Source organism: Mustela putorius, unplaced genomic scaffold (genome assembly GCF_011764305.1).
Source record: "Mustela putorius furo isolate JIRA1106 unplaced genomic scaffold, ASM1176430v1.1 tig00003896_pilon_pilon_pilon, whole genome shotgun sequence".
NCBI lineage: Eukaryota > Metazoa > Chordata > Mammalia > Carnivora > Mustelidae > Mustela > Mustela putorius.
In genome coordinates, this window is record NW_025422045.1 from 11,475,506 (window position 1) to 11,502,299 (window position 26,794).

At 51.6% G+C, this 26,794-nt stretch overlaps 1 protein-coding gene across 5 annotated transcripts; it reads right to left on the bottom strand.

Annotated features, from left to right (window-relative positions):
- Positions 1–85: 85 nt before the first annotated feature.
- On the bottom strand, positions 86–21,673 carry CLN6 (CLN6 transmembrane ER protein). Of its 5 annotated transcripts, none has more exons than XM_004758607.3 (7): positions 21,417–21,671; positions 13,048–13,162; positions 6,914–7,012; positions 5,660–5,848; positions 5,275–5,330; positions 3,609–3,731; positions 86–1,753 (listed from the first exon to the last, which is right to left on the bottom strand). In XM_004758607.3, exons 1-7 carry the CDS (start codon positions 21,500–21,502, stop codon positions 1,483–1,485), a joined length of 939 nt encoding a protein of 312 aa, XP_004758664.1. In that variant the 5' UTR covers positions 21,503–21,671; the 3' UTR covers positions 86–1,482. The 5 variants fall into 5 exon arrangements, with proteins under 5 accessions (XP_004758664.1, XP_044923373.1, XP_044923376.1 ...); XM_045067440.1 differs by having other exon boundaries at positions 1,610–2,739; positions 21,417–21,673; XM_045067438.1 differs by lacking the exon at positions 6,914–7,012 and having other exon boundaries at positions 21,417–21,672.
- Between the last annotated feature and the right edge of the window lie 5,121 nt (positions 21,674–26,794).

The following is a 26,794-nucleotide window of genomic DNA, read 5'->3' on the forward strand; positions in this document are numbered from 1 at the left end:
CACCAGCCACTTTCTCCCCTGCCCCAGGGAACTCCCTCCTGCTGCCCAAATTCACACACGAAGCAAGCAGCAGCCACCAGCCAGGTTGGGCTCCACACTGGTCTTTATTCACACCTCTGCCTGTGGGACCCAGGGCTGGGGACCTCTAAGGGGGCTGCTAAGGGACCCCAACATGAAAGGAGCATCCGAGGCACGGGGCTCCCTGAGAACACAGGAGAGGAGGCAGGGCCTGGGGAAGGCAAGGTAGGAGGCCCTCTGAGATCCACAAGCTCACCGAGCCAGCACTGGGTGGAAAATGAGACGGGTGCGGGCAGCTGTGTGGGCAGATCTGGCCCCAAGACCCGGGGGAAGGTGGGCACTTCATTCCCTACTGGGAATGAAGCTTCCTTTTTCTGGAAGCAGGACTGCGAGCAGAAGGCATGAGATTCAGGCTAAGACAAGGTCTCTGGGGGAGAGCCTCCAGATCCCCCTCCTAACATCCTCCAAAGGCCCCCTGGCCCTATAATGGGGCTCAGGGCACACTGCAAGTGTTTGAAAATGCAGCATTCAGCTGCAGCTCAGACCTCCTGGTCAGGGTGCCAGGAAAGGGTGCCACAGTTACGGTGAGCAGCAGGGAGACAGCTTCGGGCAGAGGGAAACGGCGGTCAGGGGAGTGGGCTGGCCTCTGGCTCTCCAGAGTCGGGGCAATGCAGCACTCCACGTGACGTGAGTTTGGGTGAGGATCTGCGGCGCACATACACTTCCCGGAGTAGCAGAGGGCGGTGACAGGAGAGAACGATCCGTCCATCCCAAGGCTGCCCCAACAACCAGTCCACAGACACACTTTGGGCCTAGGTCCCAGCCAGTGCAAAGGAGGCCCAGAGGAGGGATGTGCTTTGTTCAAGAATATGCAGGAAGTTAACTTAACCTTTGTAATCCGGCCTCCAGGGTCAGGGCAGGTCTGAGGGGTGAGCCTGGTGGCAGAAGACAAGACCAGTCCCCTCATGGCTGCTGCCCCGCCCACCAGGCCTACTCAGCATGGCTACCAGAAGCCTCCCTAGGAAGACACCAGCCCTGAGCAGTGAGAGTGACCCACTCCAGTCAGATGCACGAGAGGGCAGGGCCCAGACCTTGGCCTGGACATACGGCTTCAAACTATAGCCCAGCCTGAAAAGATCCAAACCAAAAGAGAAACTTGATCCACATAATTGCATATTACAATGAGGCACTCTGTACATATGTGTGTGCACGTGTGTGCGCACACACACACACACGCACACAACCTGTCCTTGTGCACGTGTTCTCAGTTACCAGTTACACACACATACACACATCCCATCCATGTGCACAATGTGTATCCCTGTGTTACAACTGCACACACACGGGCAGATACACACGTAGGCGCACACACGCACACACACACACATACACTCCCTGCTCAGACGCACTCTCTGGCCCATCGCCCACCAGGCAGAGCACTGCTGAATGGCTGGTGCCGGGGACTCAGCGTCGGCTGCTGACATGGAGGGTGTAGAAGGCCCAGGGCTCAGGGACATAGATGACACCCGGGTACTTCTTCCTGAGTACAGGGTCATTCCACAGCCAGGCGACCCACAGCGCCACAAGCAGGAGGGTGAGGGCGAAGGAATAAAAGAGGAAGAGGCCGTTGCTGTCCAGGAAGAGGCACTTGCGCTTCTGGTGCAGGACGAGGGCCAGCATGGCGAAGAAGGTGAAGATGAAGAGGATGAAGATCTGGCCCTCGGTGACCAGGTACCTGAAGAGGCCAGTGGGGGCGGTGAGGCTGGCGCTCTCTCTGCCCGGCCTCCCTCCCTGTACCCACATTCCAGGCTGCCCCCTGGTCAGGCAGAGCAGCTCATCTCAGGCGAGGTGGAGGGAAGCGTACTACTTGGAGCCACAGCCCATACGGATTTGGCTTGTACAGTAGCTATTTTTAAAATATGTTGAGTTTGTTACCAACATGTACACAACAGCAGAAAATGTGGATTTCTGGTTTCTTTGGTCACATCAGGCCTCTATTTCTGCTCAACAACTGATTAGAGGAGAAAGCAGCTATCCCCTCTAGAAAGAATGGTTCTCTTTGCCACAGTCTCCACCATTTCCTATTGCCTTACTGGATGCCCGCTTGATGCCTTTCTGTTACTGGTTTATTTCCTATAGGCATTTGAGATTGGGAATGCAGCTGCAATTCACGGAGGCTGTCATTACTGTCTCCTTGATGGCTGGGACAGGCTCAGGTCTCCCAGGGTTCTCTGTAGCTCCTAAGGCAGTACCTAGCACATGGCCAGGAATCAAGTCACATCTGTTGGAGGGCTTCAGAGAGGCTGTTTGGTCCATGCCCCTGCCTCTGGAGAGAAACATGATGCTGACCCATTCCGTTCAAGGAATGACAGCTCTGCAACTCAGTGGCTGTGGAACCTCGGGGAATCTGCACGACATCCTGGAGCCTCTGCTTTCTTACTTAGAAAGGGGGAATAAATGGCCCTATCTCTCGAGACGTTAAGAGCTGACAAGAGCTGTGTACGCCTCTCACTTGGAAAAGCACGTTGTTCAACAAATGGCTGCTGTTCCTACTGTGGTTGTCTCAGCACTAATATGCTGCGCACGTCGAACTACTTTCCTTCTTGCTGTGGTTGCCACTCCTTCTTTTTCATCCTGTCCTCAGGGGCATACAGATTGGTCCTGGTTGACCCTCTCCACCCAGCCGGGGACAGACCCAGGAGCGGATCTAGGAAACTGGCCCAAGGAAAGAAGAACCTTTTCATTCTAAGGCAAGCTTCCCATCAGAGAAGGGTCCAGTCCTTTCCCAATGCTCCGGGAAAGCCTGTCCCCAGGGCAGAATTGACAAACATAGGGCCTGGCTGAGGCTAAGTCCTCTGAAATGGGAGAAGAGCTCTGAAAGGCACAAAGAAACCAGGGATGCCTGGGTGGCTCAGTGGGTTAAGCCTCTGCCTTAAGCTTGGGTCATGATCCCAGGGTCCTGGGACGGAGCCCCATATTGGGCTCTCTGCTCAGCAGGGAACCTGCTTCCTCCTCTCTCTCTCTGCCTACTTGTGATCTCTCTCTGTCAAATATTTGGGCTCTCTGCTCAGCGGGGAGCCTGCTTCCTCCTCTCTCTGCCTGCCTCTCTGCCTACTTGTGATCTCTGTCAAATAAATAAAATCTTAAAAAAAGAAAAGAAAGAAACCAGGCAAGAAACTTCCCCCCCCCTTATCTGTCCTTGTCACCCTCATAGTGCTTTATTGTTTATGAAGCCTCTTTTCCTCCTCCTAGATCCTCTCCATCTGCTGAGAGGGAGACAAGCAGGGGCTGTCCCAATGTCACAAAGGAGGAAACAGGCCCACAGGACTCGATGGGCTCGATATTACAGGTGGGATCTACTGGGCTCCACAGTAGCTCTGGGGTTCCAGGAGGTAGGGCAGAAGAGCATGAGAATGGAGAGGAGCACTCAGGCCTGGCTTCCTGGTGACAGAGAGGCTACCACAAAGCAGTGCACCATCTCCACTAGACCCAGGCAGAAGCAGAGCCCAGAGTGGGACTGTGGCCAAGAGGACTTTTTATTACCACCCAGCTCCCTGAGTGCCCCCCACGCAGGTCCAAGGTCCACTCACCAATAGTACAGGCCACTGGGCACCACCAGGAGCAGGGCCACCCCTGGCATTGAACTCTCGGCTTTGGTGGGAGTGAAACAACCACTGAAGTACATGAAGAGGATGAGGAAGAAGGGGATGTACCTGCAACAGGGAGGCCGGGGCCTCAGAGGCCCGCCCGCCCGCCCCAGCGCCCCTCCACCCAGCCCTCGTCCCCACCTGTCCTTGCACCATTCCATGCCGGCCGCATCAGCATTTACCAAACGCCTGGTTTAGGCCCGGGCACTCATCCCCAGCAGACTTCCCCGTGCTGGGGGCCCTGGGGGCGGGTGTGCAGGAAGGAAGCAGGAAGATGCGGCTTGCTCCCTGGCATATGCAAATCAGAGTTTCACAGGCTGTGGTGTGGGGAGGACCCTCCCACACGGCCCTGACCACCTCACTCCACGTGGGTGTGTGTGTAGGGGGTGCCTCTGTCTCATGCTGGCACTCCCCACACCCGGGGGAGGTACACCCAGCAGGGCTGAGGAGGGAGAGCCTCCAGGCCCAGGTTTAAAAAAAAAAAAAGAGAGAGAGAGAACCATACCTGCTGGGGTCCTCCAAGGGGCTCTGTGAAGCCCCCTCACCCATAAGCAACCCAGAGCCTCACCCTTCCCTACACACAGCATCTTACCCAAAAGTACCAGCCTCTCCTCTCCACAAAGGCTGCCTCTCCCACACCCCCTTCTCTCAGCTACCTTGTGTCCCCCTCCCACAGCCCCCGTTTGCTCCCAGCCCACCCCCTCTTCCTTCCCAAACATGTCTGGGCAAAGGCCTGTCCAGGGCCCCTGGACTCACTGCCAAGAGGACCAACTTTGCCTGTTTAAAGTGGATCCTGGAGGGCTGCCTGGGGGCTCAGTCAGTTGAGCATCTGCTTTTGGCTCAGGTCATGATCCCAGGATGCTGGGATCAAGCCCTGCATTGGGCTCTCTGCTCAGCGGGAAGCCTCTTCTCCCTCTCCCACTCCCCCTGGTTCTGTTCCCTCTCTTGCTGTCTGTCAAATAAGTAAGATCTTAAAAGAATAAAAAATAATAAATGGATCCTGGAAACACGACTGTCGGCCTAGTATGACAGGAGCCATCCACCTCACTCAGGGGTGAGGCTACGGGGTGCAGAGCTTGCTGGCTGCTCCCCCACACCCTCTCACTGGCCCCAGCTCCTCCTGTAAGATGTGGGGCAGAACAGACAGCTGCCGGCGGCTGGGGCCCTGGCTCTCCCACGGCTGTGCACAGCTGGGAGGTTTCCGCTGCCTTTGGGGTGAAGGGGACCCCTCCCAGGAGTTTCAGAAGCTGGGCAGACAGCCCCTCCTCCCGTCAGTCCACTTGGCCCTCCTCGGCTTCACCCCTACCTCCACCCCCAAACGCCGCGTCCTGACCCAGTGCGGGTCCCCCCTCGGGGCCCACCCACACCCCACGGCAGCGAAAGGGGCGGGACCTAGTCTGCGCCGCGCCACCCCGCCCCAGGCTACGGCCGGGCCAGGGAGGGACAGCCGCTTGCTGCCCTCTAGTGGCTGCCGCGGGCACCGTCGCGCTGGGACGCGGAGGGCCTGGCACCCCACACCCAGAGGCTTGTGCAGTGTCCTCTGGGGCGGGACCCGGCGCCCCTGGGGAGACAGCCCGGCTGGCGCTGCCTTCCTGGCCCCGACACTCACCACATGGAGTGGCCCAGGTACTCGTCGTAGTAGTAGAGCAGCTCGAAGGAGTCGATCTGAGGGCGGTGGGCATGGCAGGTGAGAGCAGCAGGTGCGTCAAGGCGGGTGTTGGGGCCCACGCGGCCCACCCTTGCCCGGGCCCGGCCCTTCCCCCAGCAGCCCTCATTCCCCACCCTAGTCTTGCCCTCTACTGCAGGGCACTCCGGGCGGCAGCCAGTCAGGGGCCCCTGCCCGAACTGTCAGAGGCATCATAGCTCAGCGGGTGCCTCCCCTAGCAGAACGTTTAGTGGGTCAGGCTCAATGACGGCTGGGGGCCACCTCTCTGGCTTCCAGGACAAACTGTGCCAACAAGGCTTTACATTCTGGGTTGGGGAGGGCGGCTCACCAGCGTCTCTGGCTTGAGGTTCCTGATGATGGGATTCTCTCGGACGGACAGGTGGTGCTGGTAACCACTGAAGAGCAAGCGGTGGTTCACGGAGTCGCCCACCAGGTGGATGCTGGCGCCCATGACGAAGGTGATGATGCTGAGGTAGATCATGGCACGTGGCAGCGTGCGAGGGGACCGCTCCATGAGCTGGGGTCAGAGGGGCGCCGGAGAGCGCGATTCAGCCTTCACCACAACAGGAGACAGTCCCTGGTCCCTCCCCCATGCCTGGGGTCCATGGATGCCACCTCTGAAGAGTCACTCCAAACTGGGTCCCTGCAGCAGGCTGAGCCAGCCTCCACAGTCTCCTAGGATCCTCGTGAAGCCAGCATGAGTTGGGAACCAGCACCCCCGTTCCTCAGAGAGCACCCCCAGCTGCAGAGGGACGAACTGACTGCCAAAGGTCACACACTGACCCTGTGCTGGCAGTGACAGCCAGGCCTTCAGCACAGGCACCCAGGCCTGGCCCTCTCCCCACTCCCAGCTGGGCCTCTGGATGGCTGGGCTGGTTCAGCGCTGCAGGACCCTCTCATTTCAGAGCCACTGGTCCATGGTAAACACCCAAGAAATGTCAGGGAAGTGGGATGGGGAGGATGCTTTGGAAAGGAAACTTTAACTTAAAACTCCTCTGAATTCTAATTTTATACCCTCTTACTTTTTGTGATTAGACACATTTTTCTAGAAACAAAATAATGGGGATGGTAGGTGGTGACAGTTGTTTTAAGAGCCCTTATTTGAACCTGCAAAGCCGGCAGCCCTGGCTAGTTCTTTGCTCCCAGGGTCATCTCCAAGTCGCGGATCCCCAGGCCAGAGTAGAGGTCACCTCTGTTGCTTCCACCTGGACCCTACCTGCTTTCCCGACTTCTCCCCAGACAACCAACCCACTCACTCCCTCTGCCTCAGCCTCTCCAAATGTAGTTTCACAGCATGACCCTGTCTTCAGGTCCTTTTGGTTGACCACCTCTTCTACATCATTTCCTGGCACACAAAGCTGACGCCCAAATCAAATATCCTTCCCTGGGGAGGGCCTCTCCATCCCTCCTGGCCAGGCCTTTGGTGTGTCCCTTGATCACAGCCTTCACCCCCCAAGCTCAGGCAGGGTAGGCCTGCTGCCATATCTGCTTCCAGGACTCCCAGGGCTTGGCACCAGCTTCCTGCCAGAGAAGGAGGAAGGAATGAGGGTGGGAAGGGAGGGCAGGGAGCCGGGGACTGTACCTTGAGCAGGAGGAAGGGCGTGATAATGTTGTAGGCCATGTGGAAGTAGTCCCCCACGCTGGGCTTGTTGAGTGGAAACCATTCGAGAGGGAACACCAGCTGGGGAGCAAAGGGAGGAATGGTGTTCACCCAGGCAGAGCCCCACAAGGCCCTCAGGGAGTCAGCCCCCACCTCCTCCACACACACACTTAACTCTTTTTGTGATCTATGGGGATCCTCTGGGCAGCTCTGGGGTACCCAGACAGAGAAACTGAGTCCCAAAGAAGATAAATGGACCTGTCCCCAGGCATACTAGTAGATGCAAATCCAGGGCCTGACTCTGGGCCCCCACCCTAAATGGGTACTAAATAAATGTCCCTGGTACTGGTCTGGGAGCTGGAGGCTGATTTGGGACTTCATGGTGACGTCTGGTAAGTCCTTCTCTTCTACAGGCCTTGGTTTCCCCATCTGCAACATAAGAGATGTGACCTAGGTGGTCTCCTTGGGCCCTTAGGGGTCTGACAGTTCAGGTCCTATGATGATGAAAAGGTCTCCTGACCATGAGGCCCCATGCTGTATGCACTGAGCAGATGGACTGCAGGCGGACTGCTTCCAAATCAGGTCAAAAGCGTCCATTAGGAAACAAGAAGAAAGTAAGTGAGTCCTACAAAGCAGCTTCATTTCTTTCTTTCTCACCTTCCCTGAGATAGGAGGCAGGCCAGGGGCAGTTCCTCTGCCTGGGAAGCCCTCTCTTACTGGTCTGCCCCAGTGAGTCCTGGCCGTGTCAGTGTGAAAACCCCCGTGCCAAGTCAAAACATATTATGACCCCCAAAACTACACTTCCAGCATCTGTTCATTGAGAACACAGGCAATGACTACAATTTTCAATCCAAATTATAAATATTTATCTCTTGGGGCGCCTGGGTGGCTCAGTGGGTTAAAGCCTCTGCCTTCGGCTCAGGTCATGATCCTAGGGTCCTGGGATCGAGCCCCACATCAGGCTCTCTGCTCAGCGGGGAGCCTGCTTCCTCCTCTCTCTCTGCCTGCCTCTCTACCTACTTGTGATCTCTGTCAAATAAATAATGAAAAAAAAATCTTTAAAAAATAAAAAAATAAATTTATCTCTTTTAACTCAGAAATGCCATGCTGGGTGCCTGGGTGGCTCAGAGGGTTAAGCCTCTGCCTTCGGCTCAGGTCATGATCCCAGGGTCCTAGGATTGAGTCCTACATCGGGCTCTCTGCTCAGCGGGGAGCCTGCTTCCCTTCCTCTTCTCTCTGCCTAATTGTGATCCCTGTCAAATAAATAAATATACTCTTAAAAAGAAAAAAAAAGCCATGCTTGTTAAAACTAACCCGCAAATATAAAAATCCCAGGACACAGGGTCTGTTCCTCTCTTTCTTTCTTACTCAGTGTGTATCTCTGTATCTTCATCTATATCAAGATAGATATGCTGGATATATAAACCACATCTTCTTTATCCATCCATTTGTTGATGGACACTTAGGGTGCTTCCATCATTGGGCTATTATAAATAGCGGGGTACATACCTTTTTGAATTGGGGTTTTCATTTTCTTTGGGTAAATACCCAGTAATGGAATTACTGGATTGTATGGTATTTCTATTTTTAATCTTTTTTAGGAAACTCCATACCGTTTTCCCCAGCGGCTGCACCAATTTGCATTCCTACCAACACACATGAGGGCTCCCTTTTCATCCCATCCTTGCCAACACACTACCCAGCCATAAACAGAATCTTCCCATGTGGTATATACACACAATGGAATACTATGCAGCCATCAAAAGAAATGAAATCTTGCCATTCGCGACAACATGGATGGAACTAGAGCGTATCATGCTTAGCGAAATAAGTCAAGCAGAGAAAGACAACTCTCATATGATCTCCCTGATATGAGGAAGTGGTGATGCAACATGGGGGCTTAAGTGGGTAGGAGAAGAATCAATGAAACAAGATGGAATTGGGAGGGAGACAAACCATAAGTGACTCTTAATCTCACAAAACAGACTGACGGTTACTGGGGGGAGGGGGTTTGGGAGAAGGGGGTGGGATTATGGACTTTGGGGAGGGTATGTGCTTTGGTGAGTGCTGTGAAGTGTGTAAACCTGGTGATTCACAGACCTGTACCCCTGGGGATAAAAATACATGTTTATAAAAAAATAAAAAATTAAAAAAAAAAAAAAGAATCTTCCCATTTGCAGCAATATTGATGGGCCTAGAGGGCATTATGCTAAGTGAAATAAGTCAGAGAAAGAAAAATGCCATGTGATTTCACTTATATGTGGTATTAAAAAAACACAAATTTCAATGAACAAACAAACACACAAAGAGAATCATAAATACAGAGAACAAACTGGTGATTGCCAGAGGGGAGGAAGTTGGGGCATGGGCAAAACAGGCGGAGGAGACTAGGAGGCACAAACTTCCAGTTATCAAATACATAAGCCACGGGGCTGAAAAGTACAGGATAAGAAACAGCGTCAGTAGTGCCGAAATGGTGCAGTACAATGCCCACACTTAGTGTGGCACGGCATGATGTAGAGAACTGTGAGGTCACTATGTTGCACACCTGAAACTAACTTAACACTGTATGTCAATTATACTTAAATTTCTTTAAAAAAGATACATACAATGGCTGAAATACTCTTTGTGATAGCAAAATACTAGGGACAGGCTGACTCTTCAACTAATGAGGACAAGCTCAATATATCACAGGGCATCTTTGCTACAGCAGGTGAAGTAGCCATTATCAGAAATAACACCTGATAGCTACCGACAAGGGAAGGCAGCCATCGTGTATTCTAAAATAAAGCTAGCAAGTTGTAGAGCAAGGCATAAAGTAAGATCTCATCTCTGTTAGAAAAGGAAAAAGAATATATAGTATGTTTGCAGAAGCAGAGAAAGGGGCGGGTGCTTACGCCCCCAAACCGTCAGGGGCGGGCCTGGAAAGGGAGACTCTAACACTTCTGCTCACACCCAGGCATTAGTGACTTGTTACAACCACTACATACTACTTTTATAACTCGCATGAGTTCGGTTTTCGTTATTATAGATTCGAGAATGTCGTGCCTACATTTCAAAAGCTCCAGTGTATATATGGGCTTCTCAAGTGTATACTCTCCTAACAAGCCCACTGATGTTGCGGGGCGGGCTGTGGCAGGGATTCACCCTGCAGGAGACCACCACGGCCAGCTGTGGCTGAGTCCTAAGGAGCGAGAGCAGGGGACAGCCGGGAGCCCGCCCCAGGCCTCATTTTCCCCTCTCCACAGCATCAGTGTGATGCGCAGCTCCTCTGGCCCCCAGTCCGTGGGACTTCATGGCAGAACGGGGCTGGGAGCAGCCAGGCCAACCAGCCTCCTTAGAGATGAGAGAAACAGAGGCCAGCAGACAGTGACTTGCCGAAAATCACCCGCAGAGGTAACCAAGTACACTGACTCCTGGCTCTTTTTTTTTTCTTTCTCCCACGCTTAAACAGCACGTAAGCCTTACAGAGTCTGCAGGAAGGAGAATCAGCATCCACCCCAAACCCACAGTGCAGCCAGAATGGCTTTTTAAAAAATTTTTTTTCTAAATATTTACTTATTTGAGAGAGAGAGAGAGTGCATGCGCATGCAAGAATGAGCTGGAGCAGGGAGAAAATCCCAAGCAGATTCTGAGCTGAGTGTACAGCCTTGACTCAGGGCTTGATCCCAGGACCCCGAGATCCTGTCCTGAGCCAAAATCAAGAGTCAGCTGCCTAACGGACTGAGCAACCAGGCGCTCCAGAAGAGCTTTTCGTAAACCCCTTCCAGTCTCTGACCCATGTGTACAAGGTGTTGAGACTGTCACTGACCTGCAGTCAGGGGGTACGCACACCACCGCCACACCTCTCCTCTCTGAGAGCAACCTGGGTCGCTGGCTGCTCTAGGGCGCTTAGAGCTGCTCTAGGGCACCTAGGATTCCTGTGTCATGGCCAGATAATGTTTTCTATACCAGATACCGAAAGTTGTTCTACTCAGTCCCTACTGCTGGACACTGAAGTCATGTCTGAGGTAAGCAACACTGCAGTACAGAGGCTATTGTCTTCTTGTTGATTACACCTTTCAGGGTAGATTCTTGGAAGGGGTCTTACTGGGTCAGGAGGGATGAACATCTTAGGGTTCTGGATATATCCATGACAGGAAGGGAGTAGGCTCTGGGACTGGATATCTATGTGCTGATGCTGGTTCTTCCACATGCTACTTAGGTGACCCTGAGTCAGTGAGCCAGTGACTTGCCCTCTCTATCCTGAGTCTTCCCATCTATAAAACTGAGATTAGTAAGAGGGCTGAGCTGAGGATTCAGTAAGTTTAAACACATACAGAGTTTAGAACAGAATGAACACTCAGTGTACGTTAACCACTATTTCTACTTTCCCATTATTATTATTATGATCGTTATTCCTTCAATAAAAGTGCATTGAGGGGTGCTTGGGTGGCTCAGTTGGTTGAGAGTCTGACTGTCTGACTCTTGATTTCAGCTGTGGTCATGATCTCGGGCTCCTCAGATGGGCTCTGCATCAGGCTCCATACTCAGCAAGGAGTCAACTTAAGATTCTCTCTCTCCCAAAGGGGAACCCTCCTACACTGTTGGCGGAAATGCAAGCTGGTGTAGCCACCTGGAAAACAGCATGGAGGTTCCCCAAAAAGTTGAAAATAGACCTACCCTACGACCCAGCAATCGCACTATTGGGTATTTACCCCAAAGATACAAATGTAATGACCCGAAGGGGCACGTGCACCCAAATGTTTATAGCAGCAATGTCCACAATAGCCAAACTATGATGTTCATCAACAAATGAATGGAGAAAGAAGATGTGGTGTATATATATGGAATACTATGTAGCCACCAAAGGAAATGAAATCTTGCCATTTGCAACAACGTAGATGGAACTAGATGGTATTATGCTGAGCGAAATAAGTCAATCAGAGAAAGACATTATCACAGGATCTCAATGATATGAGGAATTTGAGAAACAAGACAGAGGATCATAGGGAAAGGGAGGGGGAAAAAAACCAAGATGGGACTGGGGAGGGAGACAAACCATAAGAGACTCTTAATCTCAGGAAACACACTGAGGGTTGCTGGCGGGGAGAGCAGTGGGGGAAGGATGTGGTGGCTGGCTGATGGACATGGGGGAGGGTATGTGTTGTGGTGAGTGCTGTGAATTGGGTAAGACTGATGAATCACAGACCTGTACCCCTGAAACAAATAATACACTATATGTTAATTTAAAAAAAGGAAAAAAAGATTCTCTTTTTCCCTCTGCCCCTCCCCCACTCATGCGTGCACACCAGTGCACTCTCGCTCTAAAATAAATCAATCTTAAAAGAAATAATAAAAATAAAAATCCAGGAAGCACTTATGCTAGGCACTGTTCTCGGTGTCTAGGTGTCATCTTGACAAAGTGCTTTCCAAAAGGGCTTTGCTAATGTGCTTATTACTAGCAGGTGCAAGATGTCTGTTCCAATGCTGGATATGGTTATTGTCCACACACGTATACACAAATTAACAACTTGGTTCATGGTGATGTCTCACTCAATTCATTCTCATTCTATTACCTATTTATCTATCTACCTATGTCCTTATTACAAGCCAGGGGCTTGGGTGCTCTTCCAGTATTAATCTCTCTGGAGGCCACCACTGTCCACTGATGCATGGAATATCCTGGAGGGAAGGGCATGGTGGCATGAGATAGCGCTAAGACTTACCTGAGGCTCAGAGTCACACATAACATGCAAGATCAGCCTATACTCTTTACCTCCAGAAAAACGATATTATACCAAGGCCATGGGGATGCTCTGCTTTCTTTCTCACACCCCATGGTATGACTTGGTGATTTGGTTAAACCCGGGTGTAAGGCGTCGGGGAGGGGAGTGCACAGCATTCCTGTTTAGAGCCACTAGTTCCCCTGTGAGAGTCAGGGCACAATATGACTATGCAGGCCCCCAGGACCCCGGCTTGCTGACACAGTCACAGAGCTAAAGGACATGTAAGCATGTAGGCCTATTCTTGCAGTTTACTATAGGGAAAGTGACTTGTCTAAGGTCACTTAGCTAATTTAAGTCACACTGTGTCCTCACTGCTGACAGGGGCTCTGTCCATGGCTTCACACTCACCATGGCAATGGGGCGGCCAAAGTCCAGAATCCAGTTCTGCAGGGTGAAGTAGAACCAGAGGTCAAAGTGGAAAGGAGCTGTGCCAGCAGCTTCGTCAGCCTTGACGGCACTGTGCCTGGGAAGGAACCAGACAATAGGGGTCAGCTCTCCTCTCCTCCCATGAGAATCTTCCCCCTGAGATGAGCCACAGAGAGGTATGGGGATTGGAGGGCAGGAGGATTAATTTCTAGGAAGAGTTTTGTTGGAAATACTGGCTCCGAGGCCAAGGGGAACGTGTCTTGGGAATGGACTCTGGCTGCCCTGATGATAGCTTAGCTTCTCTGTGATTCAGGAAACTGCCAAACCAGAATGGGGCACTCTCACCTCCAGAATGACCGGAAAAGGAAATGGGTCAAAGGATGCAGTGTGGTTGAAGAATGGGAATCATGATGATGGATGACAGCAGTGAGTCTGTATCACACACTTACTATAGTCCAGGCACACGGCAAGCATTATTTCATTTAACTCTTTTCATCCTCACAGAAATCCTTGGAGGTTGAAATATTACCCCCATTTTACACAGCCAAATATTTAAGCCTAAATGATTAGGCTCCATGGTATCTCTGCCATCATCATGTCCACAGTGACTGGGCCACCGGAAGGGCATGAGACCTGAGCTGAACCAGTCAGAGCCCTCTAATGAGATCAGCCTTATAGACCACAGACTGGGATCAATGGGCCCTTTCCCTCAGTTCCTGAACGAGGAGGAAGTAAGAACGGGGCTGCTGGTGTTACTCCTCTCACTAAACCACAGTGCAATGAGGCAGCAGGGGACAAGCTAATGCAAGACACACGGCAAGCAGTGGAATGCCATCTGACAACACGTCTTTGGGTGCCTGTCCCTCCTGCAAAGCAGTTAGCCAACTGCTTTTTGCAGAGGAGCTGAAGTTCAAAGGCCAATGCACATGCCACCTCCTCCAGGAAGGCTTCCCTGATGAAGCTTTTCCCAAAGCCCCACCAGCCCCACTATAGGGGTGCGCCATCTCTAACTCTCAGTCTAGCCATGACATCATGGGCCTGGAGTTTTGCTTTTACCCAGCCCCTCAAGATGAGTGACTTTTAAGGTTCCCTCAACTCACCCACCTCCTCATCACAGTCCAAATCCTCTTTACAATGTCCTGACACACCTTGCATGCCTCCAGCGACAAGCAGCCTGCTACTTCCTGAGATGTGTGTTTTATTGTTCTCTCTGTGCCAAGAACGGAGCTGTGTGAGTGGCCCATGTAACCCGGAGTTCTCAGCTCAGCTCCTGGTTTATGCTTAGCGATTACTGGCTGATTTAGAAACATCTCAAGGCGCGACTGGGTGGCTCAGGTGTTAGGCATCTGCCTTCAGCTTGGGTCGTGATCCCAGGGTTCTGGGATTGAGCCCCACATCAGGCTCCCCCCTCAGAGGGAAGCCTGCTTCTCCCTCTCCCGCTCCTCTTGCTTGTGTTCCCTCTCTCTGTGTCTCTCTGTCAAATTAATAAATAAAATCTTTTAATTAAAAAAAGAGGGGCACCTGGGTGGCTCACTCAGTTGAGCATCTGCCTTCGACTCAGGTCATGTTCCCAGGGTGCTGGGATCGAGTCCCACATCGGGCTCCCTGCTTGGCGGGGAGCCTGCTTCTCCCTCTCCCTCTGCTGCTCCCCCTGCTTGTGCTCTCTCTCTCTCTCTCAAATAAATAAACAAAATCTTTTAAAAAAAGAAAAAATTAAAAGAAAAATTAAACCATCTCAATTACTAGTTACTCATTCTTTTTACTGGCAGACACTAGCTGAGAGGCAGCGACATGAAGGTCTTCCTCTTCTCAGGGCTACTGTTGCTTCTGTAATCCTTTTCAGCCAATTGAAGAATGGCCCACAGGGGGCTGGTAGAGCAGCCCAGAGGCAGAGGGGCAAGCTCCTGGGGAGGGGGTGTGTGTGTGGGGTTTCTCATCATCCTCTGATGGCAGGCATCCTCTGACGGGGTGGGTGGGGGTGGGCCTTTCTTGGGTCAACTAAGCCTTCCTGTCCCTTCTACTTGGTGCCGCGCCACCCCCCCCCCCAACTGAGTACTGTGCTTCACCTGCATCATCTCACCGAATGCTTGCAGCAATACCGGGAGGGAAGTCCCCTCTTGTGTGATGGATGAGGGTACTGAGGCTTACAGGGGCTAAGTGCTTCAATCACCCCCACAGTAAGGCTCTAAATCAACGACTCCTTTGGTCAGTCTATTTCCCACTCCATGCTTCTAGTAAGAGATGATGTTTCCTTGGCCACAGGGAGTGCCGGCGACCTAAGCCAGCCCAGGAGGACTTTACCAACTAGAGGTGGTGGAAGGAGTGCCTTTCTTTCTGGGATGCTTAGGATGCAAGTTCAGGGCTGCCTGTGGCCCAAGGTACCAGCCTCAAAGGACAGTCAGGCAAGAACGAAGCCTGCAGAGAAGACCAGGGGAAAGGAAGAGGAAAAGCCCTGAGAGTTCTGGGCAGCCCCCATGTAACGAGTTGGCCACAAGAACTAATACATTCCTTTTTGCTAAGGGCACTATAGTTCACACTGGCTTTATGTCACTTGCAACCCAGGGGTTTTGAACAGCATAATAAATTCAAACCTATATGAACTCAAGAACTGTGTTTCCTCTTCTGTATTATAATAAACTATGTGCCATATGAAGAGATCAAGACAGAGAGGGTCAGTAAGGCCTGGAGTGGCAGGCAAGGCCTGCATGAAGGAAGAGAGCCTGAAAGCATGGATGGGTGGATTTAAGAAAGCAGAAAAGCAGGAGAGTGGGCTGGAAGGCCTCGGTGGGAGGGAGGAAGGCGCTGCATGGAGGTGAAGGCCTGGACTTATTAACAGAGAGGAAGAGAAGTAAGGGACCAGCTGGGCTTCAGAATGGGCAGATAGAAACTCACTGTCAGGACTGCTCTGAGATGGGTCTGAGCGGAGGGACTGTCTTAGAGGGTCCACCTGCCCTTCCTGCCCTGTCAATCAAGGCCTCAAAAAGCAGATGGTGAGGGCACCTGGGTGGCTCAGTGGGTTAAAGCCTCCGCCTTCCGCTCGGGTCATGATCCCAGAATTCTGGGATCGAGCCCCACATCGGGCTCTCTGCTCAGCAGGGAGCCTGCTTCCCCCTCTCTCTCCGCCTGCCTCTCTGCCTACTTGGGATCTCTATCTGTCAATTAAATAAATAAAATCTTAAAAACAACAACAACAACAACAACAAGCAGATGGTAGAACCTCCAGTCCTGAAGAACTTGGTAGGAGAAAGAGGATAACAACCCTCAGTGTTTTATTCTGGAAACCTCCAAATTGGGCAAGGAGTAGGATGTTTGCTACAGAGGAGAGAAGTATTTTGAAAGCCTGGGAAGCACTTAGATATGGGTCTCTGGAAGCTGTGGATAACTAGCATACACTAGGGGGTCAGTAACTGTTTCCTCTTCTACCCAAGGGGGCATCTCAGCTAACGAGGATCCCTGTCAGTAGTCCAGCCTGGCTTAGCAGTCAGGAAGAAAAAGGGCAGATACAGGGCACTCGACTTGGAAATCAAGACTGGTTAGCATCTGACTGGTTAGCATTTTCTTCAGTTGGGACTGTGACCACCGGAAGCAGATTAGGGAGGGTGAAGGCATCCTCTCCCCTAGTCCTTGTCCTGGGGATGAGCAACCTCAAGCCTGTCCCAAGTTCCTGACCACAGACTTCACCTACTGGGCCCCCAGCCTGTGCCAGCTCTTGATCTCAGTCATCAGAAACTGCAGCCGAGAACACCAGTGAATGGCAGGTAACCCAAGACAAGGATGGCCTTCTCTCCCCTCCACAGCTTTACGAGTCTACCATATGGGGGGACCTGATACCATGACAGGTGGGGAATACATAACATACAGCTGAAATATTCAAAGCAGTCAGCATCTGCAGGACTGTCTGGCAGAAAAGGAAGGAGTCAGTCATGGTGGAGTCAAGCAGTGACTCATAAATGGGAACTACAGAAGGATTAATTTCGGTTCTACATAAAGAATGGTAAAATACCTGACACGAAGGATAGCCTGAACAAGAAAATGAAGGCAAATAATAAGAGGGGAAAAGATAAGGCAATTAGAAACCCCAGGAAAAAACAAAAAACAATATAAGACAGCATATGGCACTGTTAAACATTCCTCGGTTTTGTAGAGAAAGTTTACATAGCTTGACTAACAAAAACACTGTATACAGACTTTCAAAGCTTAGAATCCATGCACACCCAAAACATGGAAGACAACTATGCCTAAGAACAGCAGGTAAATACCATTAACCTTGAGAACATGAGAGTAGAACTAAAGAGTATATGCGTTAGAGGAGAGGGTAAGAAAAGTCAAATGTTAGGGTAGGGGACTATTACTCTCCTCTGAAAAAGGAATCAAGAGATAGCACCCATACTTCCCAAGAAAGGAAATAATGGTGTATGCATGTCCCCTAAGGCTACAAAGGTTAACAGAAGAACTAAGAATAGTTTAAAAACTGAGAATAGATGAAAAGAAACATCTTGTGAAGATGAGGGAGGTAGAAGTGAGGCAAATCTAACAGGAAATCAGCAAATATTATCGTAGAAGCTACAAATGATAAATCAAGGGGCACCTAAGTGGCTCAGTTGGTTAAGTGTCTGCCTTTGGCTCAGGTCATGATCATGGAGTCCTGGGATCAAGCCCTGTATCAGGCTCCCTGCTCAGTGGGGAGGCCGCTTCTCTCCCTCCCACTGCTGCTCCCTCTGCTTGTGCGCGTGCGCACCGCCCCCCCCCCCAAATAAATAAATAAATCTTTTTAAAAATGATAAATCAAGAAATGGCAGTTAAGCATAGCTTTTAAGAATATGGACTTCGCCAATGGGAAAAAGACAGTCTCTTCAACAAATGGTGTTAGGAAAATTGGACAGCCACATGCAGAAGACTGAAACTGGACCATTTCCTTATACCACATACAAAAAAAGACTCAAAATGGATGGAAAACCTCAATGTGAGACAGGAATCCATCAAAATCCTTGAGGAGAACACAGGCAGCAACCTCTTCGACCTCAGCCACGGCAACTTTTGCCTAGAAATCTTGCCGAAGGCAAGGGAAGCAAGGGCAAAAATGAAGTACTGGGACTTCATCAAAATGAATCGCTTTTACAAACAGCAAAGGAAATAGTCAACAAAACTGAAAGACAACTAACAGAATGGAATAAAATATCTGCAAATGACATATCAGATAAAGGGCTAGTATCCAAAATCTATAAAGAACTTATCAAACTCAACACCCAAAGAACAAACAATCCAATCAAAAACGGGCAGAGGACATGAACAGACATTTCTGCAAAGAAGACATCCAGATGGCCAACAGACACATGAAAAAGTGCTCCATATCACTCAGTATCAGGGAAATATAAATCAAAACCACAATGAGATACCACCTCACACCAGTCAGAATGGCTAAAATTAACAAGTCAGGAAACAACAGATGCTGGCAAGGATGCAGAGAAAGGGGAACCCTCCTACACTGTTGGTGGGAATGCAAGCTGGTGCAGCCACTCTGGAAAACAGCATGGAGGTTCCCCAAAAAGTTAAAAACAGAGCTACCCTACGACCCAGTAATTGCACTACTGGGTATTTACCCCAAAGATACAAATGTAGGGATCCGAAGGGGCATGTGCACCCCAATGTTTATAGCAGCAATGCCCGCAATAGCCAAACTATGGAAAGAACCTAGATGTCCATCAACAGATGAATGGATAAAGAGGATGTGGTGTATATATACAACAGAATACTATGCAGCCATCAAAAGAAACGAAATCTTATCATTTGCAATGACCTGGATGGAACTAGAGGGTATTATGCTGAATGATATAAGTCAATCAGAGAAAGACAAATATCATATGATCTCTCTGATATGAGGAATTTGAGAGGCAGTGCAGGGGGAATGTGGGGCGTAGGGAAGGAAGAAATGAAACAAGATGGGATCAGGAGGGAGACAAACCATAAGATACTCTTAATCTCACGAAACAAACTGAGGGTTGCCGGGGGGAGGCGGGTACAGATGGGGTGGCTGGGTGATGGACATCGGGGAGGGTATGTGCTATGGTGAGTGCTGTGAAATATGTAAGCCTGACGATTCACAGACCTGTACCCCTGGGGAAAATAATACACTATATCTTAATTTTTTTAAAAAAGAATATGGACTTCAGAGACCACCTAGGTTCATATCCTAGCTTTGCTACCAATCAGATCTTGAGCAAGTTCCTAAACCTCTCTTGGGCCTCAATGTTCTCATCTATAAAATGAGTGGTAACAGTAGATCCTATCTCAAGAGCTGTGGTTGAATTATTACATGCAAAACTTTAGAGTGGGCTCTGGTTCATGGAAAGTGTTACAAAATATTTGTTGATATTTAAAATATGAATTTAATTCTAGCAGAAACGGCTAAGAGATGCTATATAGTTACCTCTGGTGCCAGGGAAAGGTGGAACGGAGAACCACTGCTTTTTACTCTAAGCCCTTCTGTGCTATTTAACAACAGGCATGTATTACTTTGATAGCAATACAGAAACTATCAACAGAGCAGGCAGAAACCGGAATGGGCTACTTTGAAAGATAGCGAACCCTGTGTCATTAGAGGCATGTAAGCAAAGCATGGATACAGCAGAGGAAGTCCAAGCATCTTAGGAACCGGACAGGTTGATTCTACCTACTGTCTTAAGCAACAGTGATACTGAAAATGGTCCTACAGGTATGCTACAAGGGTGGTGGGGAAACCCTGGAAGTGAGTCAGTCCTTGTGCCACCCCCAGGGAGCACCCTGGCTGGAAGTGAGCTCCTACAGGAGGAAAGACGAGCACTACTCCTCAGCAGCCCAAGTGGAACAGAACAGAAGCCCTGGGTTTAGACCCTGGCTCTTGCCAGCAAATGATGTCACCTCCCTGGGCCTCAAACACAAAACGTTTTTGCACATATACAAAATATGTATATGTTTCCACATACAAAACAGGAAAAAGACTGAGTCAGATACTGCATATGGAAGCCCCACATATGAGATAAAGTGGGATCATATCTGATACCCACAGGTTGTTCTAAATGGGCCGCCACCGTTCAGGGCAGTCAAAGACCCCTAAGTTGAAGAGGATCCAGAACCCAGATGACCCTCAGTAGCAGGATAAAGAGCTATCCGCACAGCCAAGTCTCTCAGACTTCCTCCCTCATACCAAATGATACCACCAAATTCCTAAAATTGACTCTGAGCACACTCCTGCTCAAAAACCTTCCATGGCTCCCCTGTGCTTACCAGAAAAAGGCTGCATTTTTAACCTACCATTTAGGGCTGGAACTAGAGTGAGGCAAGTGAGGCACATAGGGCTTAACATTTAAGTAGGCACAGGGTGCTTGAGAGTGAGCGTCTTCTTAAATTTCCTTAAAACCTGCAGTCTAGGCCTTCACTCTAGTCCCAGCCCTGCTGCCAGGAAAGGCCCTTCCCAGTCAGTCCGCTTGCCTTGGCCGCTGTACACCTGAAAGCTCCAGAACCACTGACCACTTGACTCTCCCCAAACTTTCCACCACCACCTCCCCCCACTGGAAGAGGCTTTCCTCGGAGTCCTCTATTGAATACTCGGAGACTAAGCTCAAGTGCCACCTCCTCCACGAAGCATTCCAAGATGACCTCTCAGCCTCTCTGGCTTCCCGTCGCCCACCCCTTTCATGCCTCCACAGCACGGGGCACACCGAAGATGCTTTCTGGCCCAGGATGAAGGCTGAATGGAGGGAAAGACTGAAAGGTGGTTTCCGAGCTTCTTCTGCCCCTCCTGGTCTCAACTACATAAACCTGTAACTTCTTCCTCTTAGTGAGAGAAGGGAACAGCCGAACGTTTGCGAAAAGCCCTTCGTCGTTCTTTCTCAGGAAGGGAGCTTCCACACACTTCACTGTCTCCCGAATCTCCATTCTCACATTCTTGGGATAAGAAGCGCGCCTCCCCACTGGCACCAAAATCCAACTCCTATTCCGCTTGGAGGGACCCCAAGAGCTCGGGGGCGCCCAGGGCGTGCAAGTGCGTTGCGGGCAGTGTGCGCCGGGAACCTGGGGCACGCCTCCCCCACCCCGAATTTCTTGGACCCCTAGACTAGTATCGTCAGAGGCTTGTCCCAAGCCGGCCCGGGAGGCGGGGGCTGCCGAGCCTGCCTGGTCCCGGGGCGTCCCCAGGAAGAGAAAGGGCTGTGGAGACGCGGCCCAGGCGCCAGGGCACAGCGAGTGCCGCGCAGAGTAATCGGACTCCGGCGGCAGTCCCAGGCCCACCCGGGGCTTCCCCAACCCGGTCCCTGCCGCCCGCCCCGCGTCACGTGGGGGCCGCTGCCTCGCTCCCGGCGCCGGCGCGCGCCCACCTAGCCTGCAGGAAGGAGGCGCCAGGCTGCGCGGCCGCGCCACCCGCCGCTCCCGGATGCTGCCGCCTTCGCGCCGCTGCCTCCATGGCTGCCCCGCCGGCGACCGGGGTCTCGGCCCGCTTTCCGACTTGCGGAAGCACTGTGCCGGCCCCGCGGCAGCGGCAAGCGCAGACACCGAGCGGGGGGCGGACCGGAGCGGATGGGGGCGTACGTGCGAGGGAGCGCGCAGCCCGGGAAGCACGGGCGGGGGCGGGGCCGGTGCGGGGGCGAGGCTCTGGGGGGCGGGGCCGGCGCCGGCGGGGAGGAAGGAGAGGGACGCGGGGAGGGACTGATGGAGCGGGGGAGGCGGAGCGCGCCCTGCCAAGGCTTCAAGGGACTTCCTAGTGGTGGCGTTCCCGGCGGGGAGCGGGGCCCCGCCCTGCGCGCGCGACGCTTGTAGTGTGGCCCTGTGGGGGCTGGGCGTTCCTGGGGTCGCGGATGACGTCTGGGAGAGAATCTTGGCCTTGGCTGGCTGAGGCCGGGATACTGGTGGAGCGGGGTTAGGGGTCGGCATAGGGACCTGGGGTAAGACTCGCTTGATCTAGAGGCTAAGGCTGGATTTCCCTTGTCCTTGAGGACAGGGGCGGGGGGCGGGGGGGGCGGAATTATGTCCTCCCACCCTGCGCTACGCGCTTTCCTTTTTCAGATGGAAGATGTCGCTTCATAAAATGACACCTCTATGGCACTTGACGCTAGGAATTAAATAATGGGCGGGATTAGAGGGTAGGGCAGAGAGGAGCCGCGAATTCTTAACAAGTTGGGGTGACCTGGAGTGGATTGATGCAGATTCTACTTATGGATTTGTCACTCTCCTGGACTTTGTGGCTTTGGAAAAGTCACTTGCTCCCTCTCCCTTCCAAATATATATTAACTCCCTGCTGTGAGCAGCTCACCCTGCCGACAAGAATGACAAACCCAGCTCTAGTAAGGCCTACACTGGTGACGGGAAGGGGGCATTGGTAAAGGGTGTGGTGAGAATAGTACTGAGGTGTGAATATAGACTTGGAGAGGGTGGAATCAGACCCGGCTTCTGGAAGACCAACATCCCAGTTGTGACTTTGGACTTCTGAGCTGACAATGAAGTCTGAGCAGCCGTGGAGGGAACACAGGGAGTGTAGCAAAGTGTTCCAGGCAGAGGGAGCAGCCAGGCAGGAGGCTTAGCATCTAGAGAGAAGCTGTTGTCTGGAGGAAAGAAAATTTCAGCCAGAGCAGCAGAGTGCAGGAGGAAGGGCAACGGGAGGTGGCCTGGGAAAGGGTTCAGATGAAGAGGACCTCTGTCCTGGGAACAACTGGAAGCCGTTCAAGAGTTCTGGGGTAGGGAAGTAGCACCATCATATTTGCATTTTAGTGTGGGGTAGATGAGAAGAGGCAGGACCAGAGACCCCCAGGTGGAGCACATGACATGCATTTGTTCTAGTGAGGGTCCTGCACTGCTAGCAGCCACGGCAGCAAGGAGAAAGTTGATGACCTCAGGTGTATGGAGGGTACCATGGTGGTACCTTGGGTGTCAGGGGTGAGGAGAGAAAAGCTCAGGCTCTGGCTAGGTTCTACAGCTGGGTGGGTGGTGGAGGCGTCCTCTGGGAAGTAGATTAAAGCAAGTTTAGGATAAATGAGAATTCTTCCTTGGAAGAATACTTGAGGTGGGTCAGGAAGGCTGTTGGGCCCACGGATCTGAAGCTTAGACCAGACCTAGGAACAGGGCAGACTGACTCGTGAATCGTGAATTGGGAATACAGATGGTAATTTGACTCTAAGAGGCTGCTTGGGGAAAGAATAAAGGGCAAAGCCCGAGAACAATCAGGAAGCAGACTGCCTGGGTTTCAATCCTGATATTGGTCCTAACTAGCTGTGACACTCGGGTAAATTGCTCAACCCCTCCCAGCCTCAGTTTCCTCATCTGTGACAAGGAGAAGCCTGTTGCATCTACTGCACTAGGGCTGTGATGATTTCATGACGTCATGGAGATGGAGTGCTTGGCACAGAGCCTCACACTGGTGGGTTTGTTCTTTACCATAGTCTGACCTTGAACCTGATGTTTCCTGAGCGAGATGATGGATTTGAGCCCATTTCCATTCCATTTTCTTGCCTGTGCATTCCTATGGCAGACTTTTACAGAGTTTTATTCCTTCTCATTTTGATCAGAGCTCATGTCCTATCTTGGCTGTGACTAGGGCCTGTCTTGGGGTCATTTTCCATTGGCACCCCCCCCCCATGGTGCACAGCAGCCCACAGGCTGCACATCCTGGTGCCCATCCCAGCCCCACAAAAGGGCACACTGGCTTTATAGCTTTTTTTCTTTCATTTGCTCCGATGTCCCTATTTTGCAGCAGAGAAAGCCAGTATCCTGACTGAAATAGCATCCCCAAGGTCAGCCAACAATGCTCAGACTGGATCCCAGATTTGGTTTGGGACAGTCTGCTCTTCCTTCTACAGATTGCTCTATGTATATGCCAAGAAGAAGGATTGAGGCATCTGACTCTGACCCCAATCTCTTATTCTCTGCTGGTTTTGCAAGCCTTCTGGGCTTCAAAGGAAGGGGCATGAAGTGCCTATGATGTAATATCAAATTAATAACACCAGGGTTGGGCTTCCAGCCATTAGAGGATGAGGCTGTGTGGAGGAAGCTTCTCTGGCCCATTTAATCCTCCAATCCCTTAAATACTAACAAATCTACCTCCCATCTGGAGCCTGCAGCTGCGCCCTGAATGGAGGGGAGCCCAGGCTAGCAGCAGGGGCCAGGCCTGTCCGAATGAACATGACGAATACCGTGGCCCCCCCAACCCCCTGCCCTGTGGGATTATCAGTCCCTCTCTTTCCTGTCCCACCAGAGCTCCTTAAGAACATTATCTTCATGTCCTCTCAAATTGCATGGACATTTGGTGGGGGGGGGGGGCATCTAGCATCATTGATGCTCATGGTGGCCACCTCAGCAAATCTCTCTGTCCTCATCTGTCTCACCCCTTTTCCTCACTGCAGCTTCCCTGGCACTGCACTCCCTCACCAAGTGGCGGCACACACACTCTGCCTTGAGCTCTGCTTCTAGGGAACCTGGGCTAAGGCAGCATCTGGCAAGGATGCTCAGAGTAGAAAGCAGATACAAGTGGGGCCACTCTGAGTGAAGAGAAATGGGGCCCCATGGGGCCATCCCTTTTCCCTCTATACGGTTTCCAAGGTGATGACCCAGGCACCTCGACTAGGGCTCCCTGGCAAGCCTTTGATCTCATCTATTTCTGTCACTCAGCAGCCGAAGCAACTGAAACTTAAAGTCACACAGCAAGTTAGAAGTGAGGCCAGACCAGAATCCGGTCTCTTCACTCTGAAGCCGGCACTCTTCCTTTCAAATCCATTTAAGAACTTCTGAAAGTGTTTCTTTTTCCCAAGCATCTCCCCACACTGGCTGCCAGGGAGACTTTGAAAGCCCCATTACACTGTAGCCACCACCTGGGAGGTATGACACACACAGCCACAGGGGCAGACAAAGAGGAACTGGGACAGGGAAAAAAGGTAGTCACGAAACAGCTGGTCCGAAGACCTCTGCAGGCAGGAACCAGGGATGAGGTGTGTTTGGAAGGCTGCACGAGGACAGGCTCCAGAGAAGAGTAGGGGACAGGCCTGGGGGGAGAGGGAGGGGCCACAGAAGGAGCTGGAGACTGGCCTCCCCTGTCCACTGGTATTGCCTGGGGGGGCACCCTTGTCTGGGCTGAAGTTGCCCTCCAGGAAGCTGGGAGGGTGACCAGAAGTCACACCGAGGGGAAGGAGACAGAAAGAGGCGCTTGCCTCAGGTTGCCTTCATGAAGATTCTTGGGACTGAGACTGCTATAAATAACTGGGGACAGGTTAATGACCAAGGGGGATTGTATAGAATAGGGATACAGGGACATCTTAAGAAATCGAAGCACAAGGATACAGCTGGGTCTTGGAGAAGAGATGAAACCCAGCGCCTGGGTTTGGAGGACTCAGAAAGTCACTTTCCTCCAACCCCGTTTCTGTTCCATCTTTCTGTCTCCCTGAAGCCTGGCCTTCCCTGCATCCTAGGGAGCATGACAGCAAATGGCCTCAGCCAGCAGCTTCCAAGTACACCTCTCTTCCAGGGTGATGAGCAGAATGAGCCCAGAGTCTTCTGGGCACAATTTTAAATCATCAGGGAGGGATTCTGGTTGGTCTGGCTTGAGGCAGGAGCTTACCCTGGGCCGGCCAGTGAGGCCAGTGAGGTTAGGTTAGGTAGGTTAGGTGGTACCTAACCAGGGCTGCTCCCTCTCTGACCTGACGGGTAGGGGAAGAAAAAGGGGAAAGTTCACTGCCTTGGGCTTGCACCTTTGAACAAAATCTCCAAGCCAGATTCTGCGCTCTTTTCCAACTCCTTAACAATCTATGTGTGGCTATAAACTCAAACCTTGTCCAGAAGCCTGCCTCCCCCGGTGCAGCCTACAGGTGAATTGGGCTCAGCCAGCCCCCTCGCCCCCACCCCCATCTGTTACTGAGAGCTGGAAGAAGCTAAGAGGGCCCCAGCCGCCTGCCACAGTCCTGATGTCATATCCTTAGCGCTGAAATGAGCACTAGTGAAGTTTACTTTGGTTTGATTTTAGACTTTTTTTTCAGTCAGGTCAGTGGGCCTCAAAAGAATTCCCAGGGACCTTTTTCTGAGCCTGTGGTGGGAAAGGCTGTTGGAGGCCTCTAGAACCAGAGCTTATGTGGGGTTTTCTGCTTCAGGAGTCCGTAGTTTCAAAGCCCAGAAAGGAATTCAGGGTTCTTTTCTTTCAGTTCTAACTAACATTTATTGCACAATTACTGTGTGCTATGTCCTGGTCTCAAGACTTTTGAAGATTTTTTTATTTTTTATGATTTTATTTATTTATTTATGGGGCACCTGGGTGGCTCAGTGGGTTAAGCCTCTGCCTTCGGCCTAGGTCACGATCTCAGGGTCCGGGGAATTGAGCCCCATATCAGGCTCTCTGCTCAGGAGGGGGCCTGCTTCTCCCTCTCTCTCTGTCTGCCTCTCTGCCTACTTGTGATCTCTGTCAAATAAATAACCAAAATCTTATTTATTAATTTGAGAGAGAGCAAGAGTGGGAGGTGGGAGAGGGAGGCGGGAGGGGAGGGGCAGAAGCAGATTCCCTGCTGAGCAGGCTGGATCTCAGGACCCTGACTCCCTGACCTGAGCCACCCATGTACCCCAAGGGCTTTATGTATAGGATTTCGTTTAATCCTCACAACTGCCCTAAGGGGTAGGAATAACTTTTCTCTCATTGACAGATGAGGAAACTCAGGCACAGAGAAGCCAAGTCACCTGGCCAAGACCACACAGCCTGTCAGTGGTATAGCCCTTCCTTTGGGGCCCT

Bases quoted from the DNA above. Each gene is read 5' to 3' on its own strand.
- CLN6 (XM_004758607.3), bottom strand. From the start codon at position 21,502: ATGGAGGCAGCGGCGCGAAGGCGGCAGCATCCGGGAGCGGCGGGTGGC. The intron at 13,163-21,416 runs GTGGGCGCGCGC...GTTCCTTCCCAG, and splicing joins GCCTCCTTCCTGCAGGCTAG to GCACAGTGCCGTCAAGGCTG. The intron at 5,849-6,913 runs GTACAGTCCCCG...CTCTGACCCCAG, and splicing joins CGCCCTTCCTCCTGCTCAAG to CTCATGGAGCGGTCCCCTCG.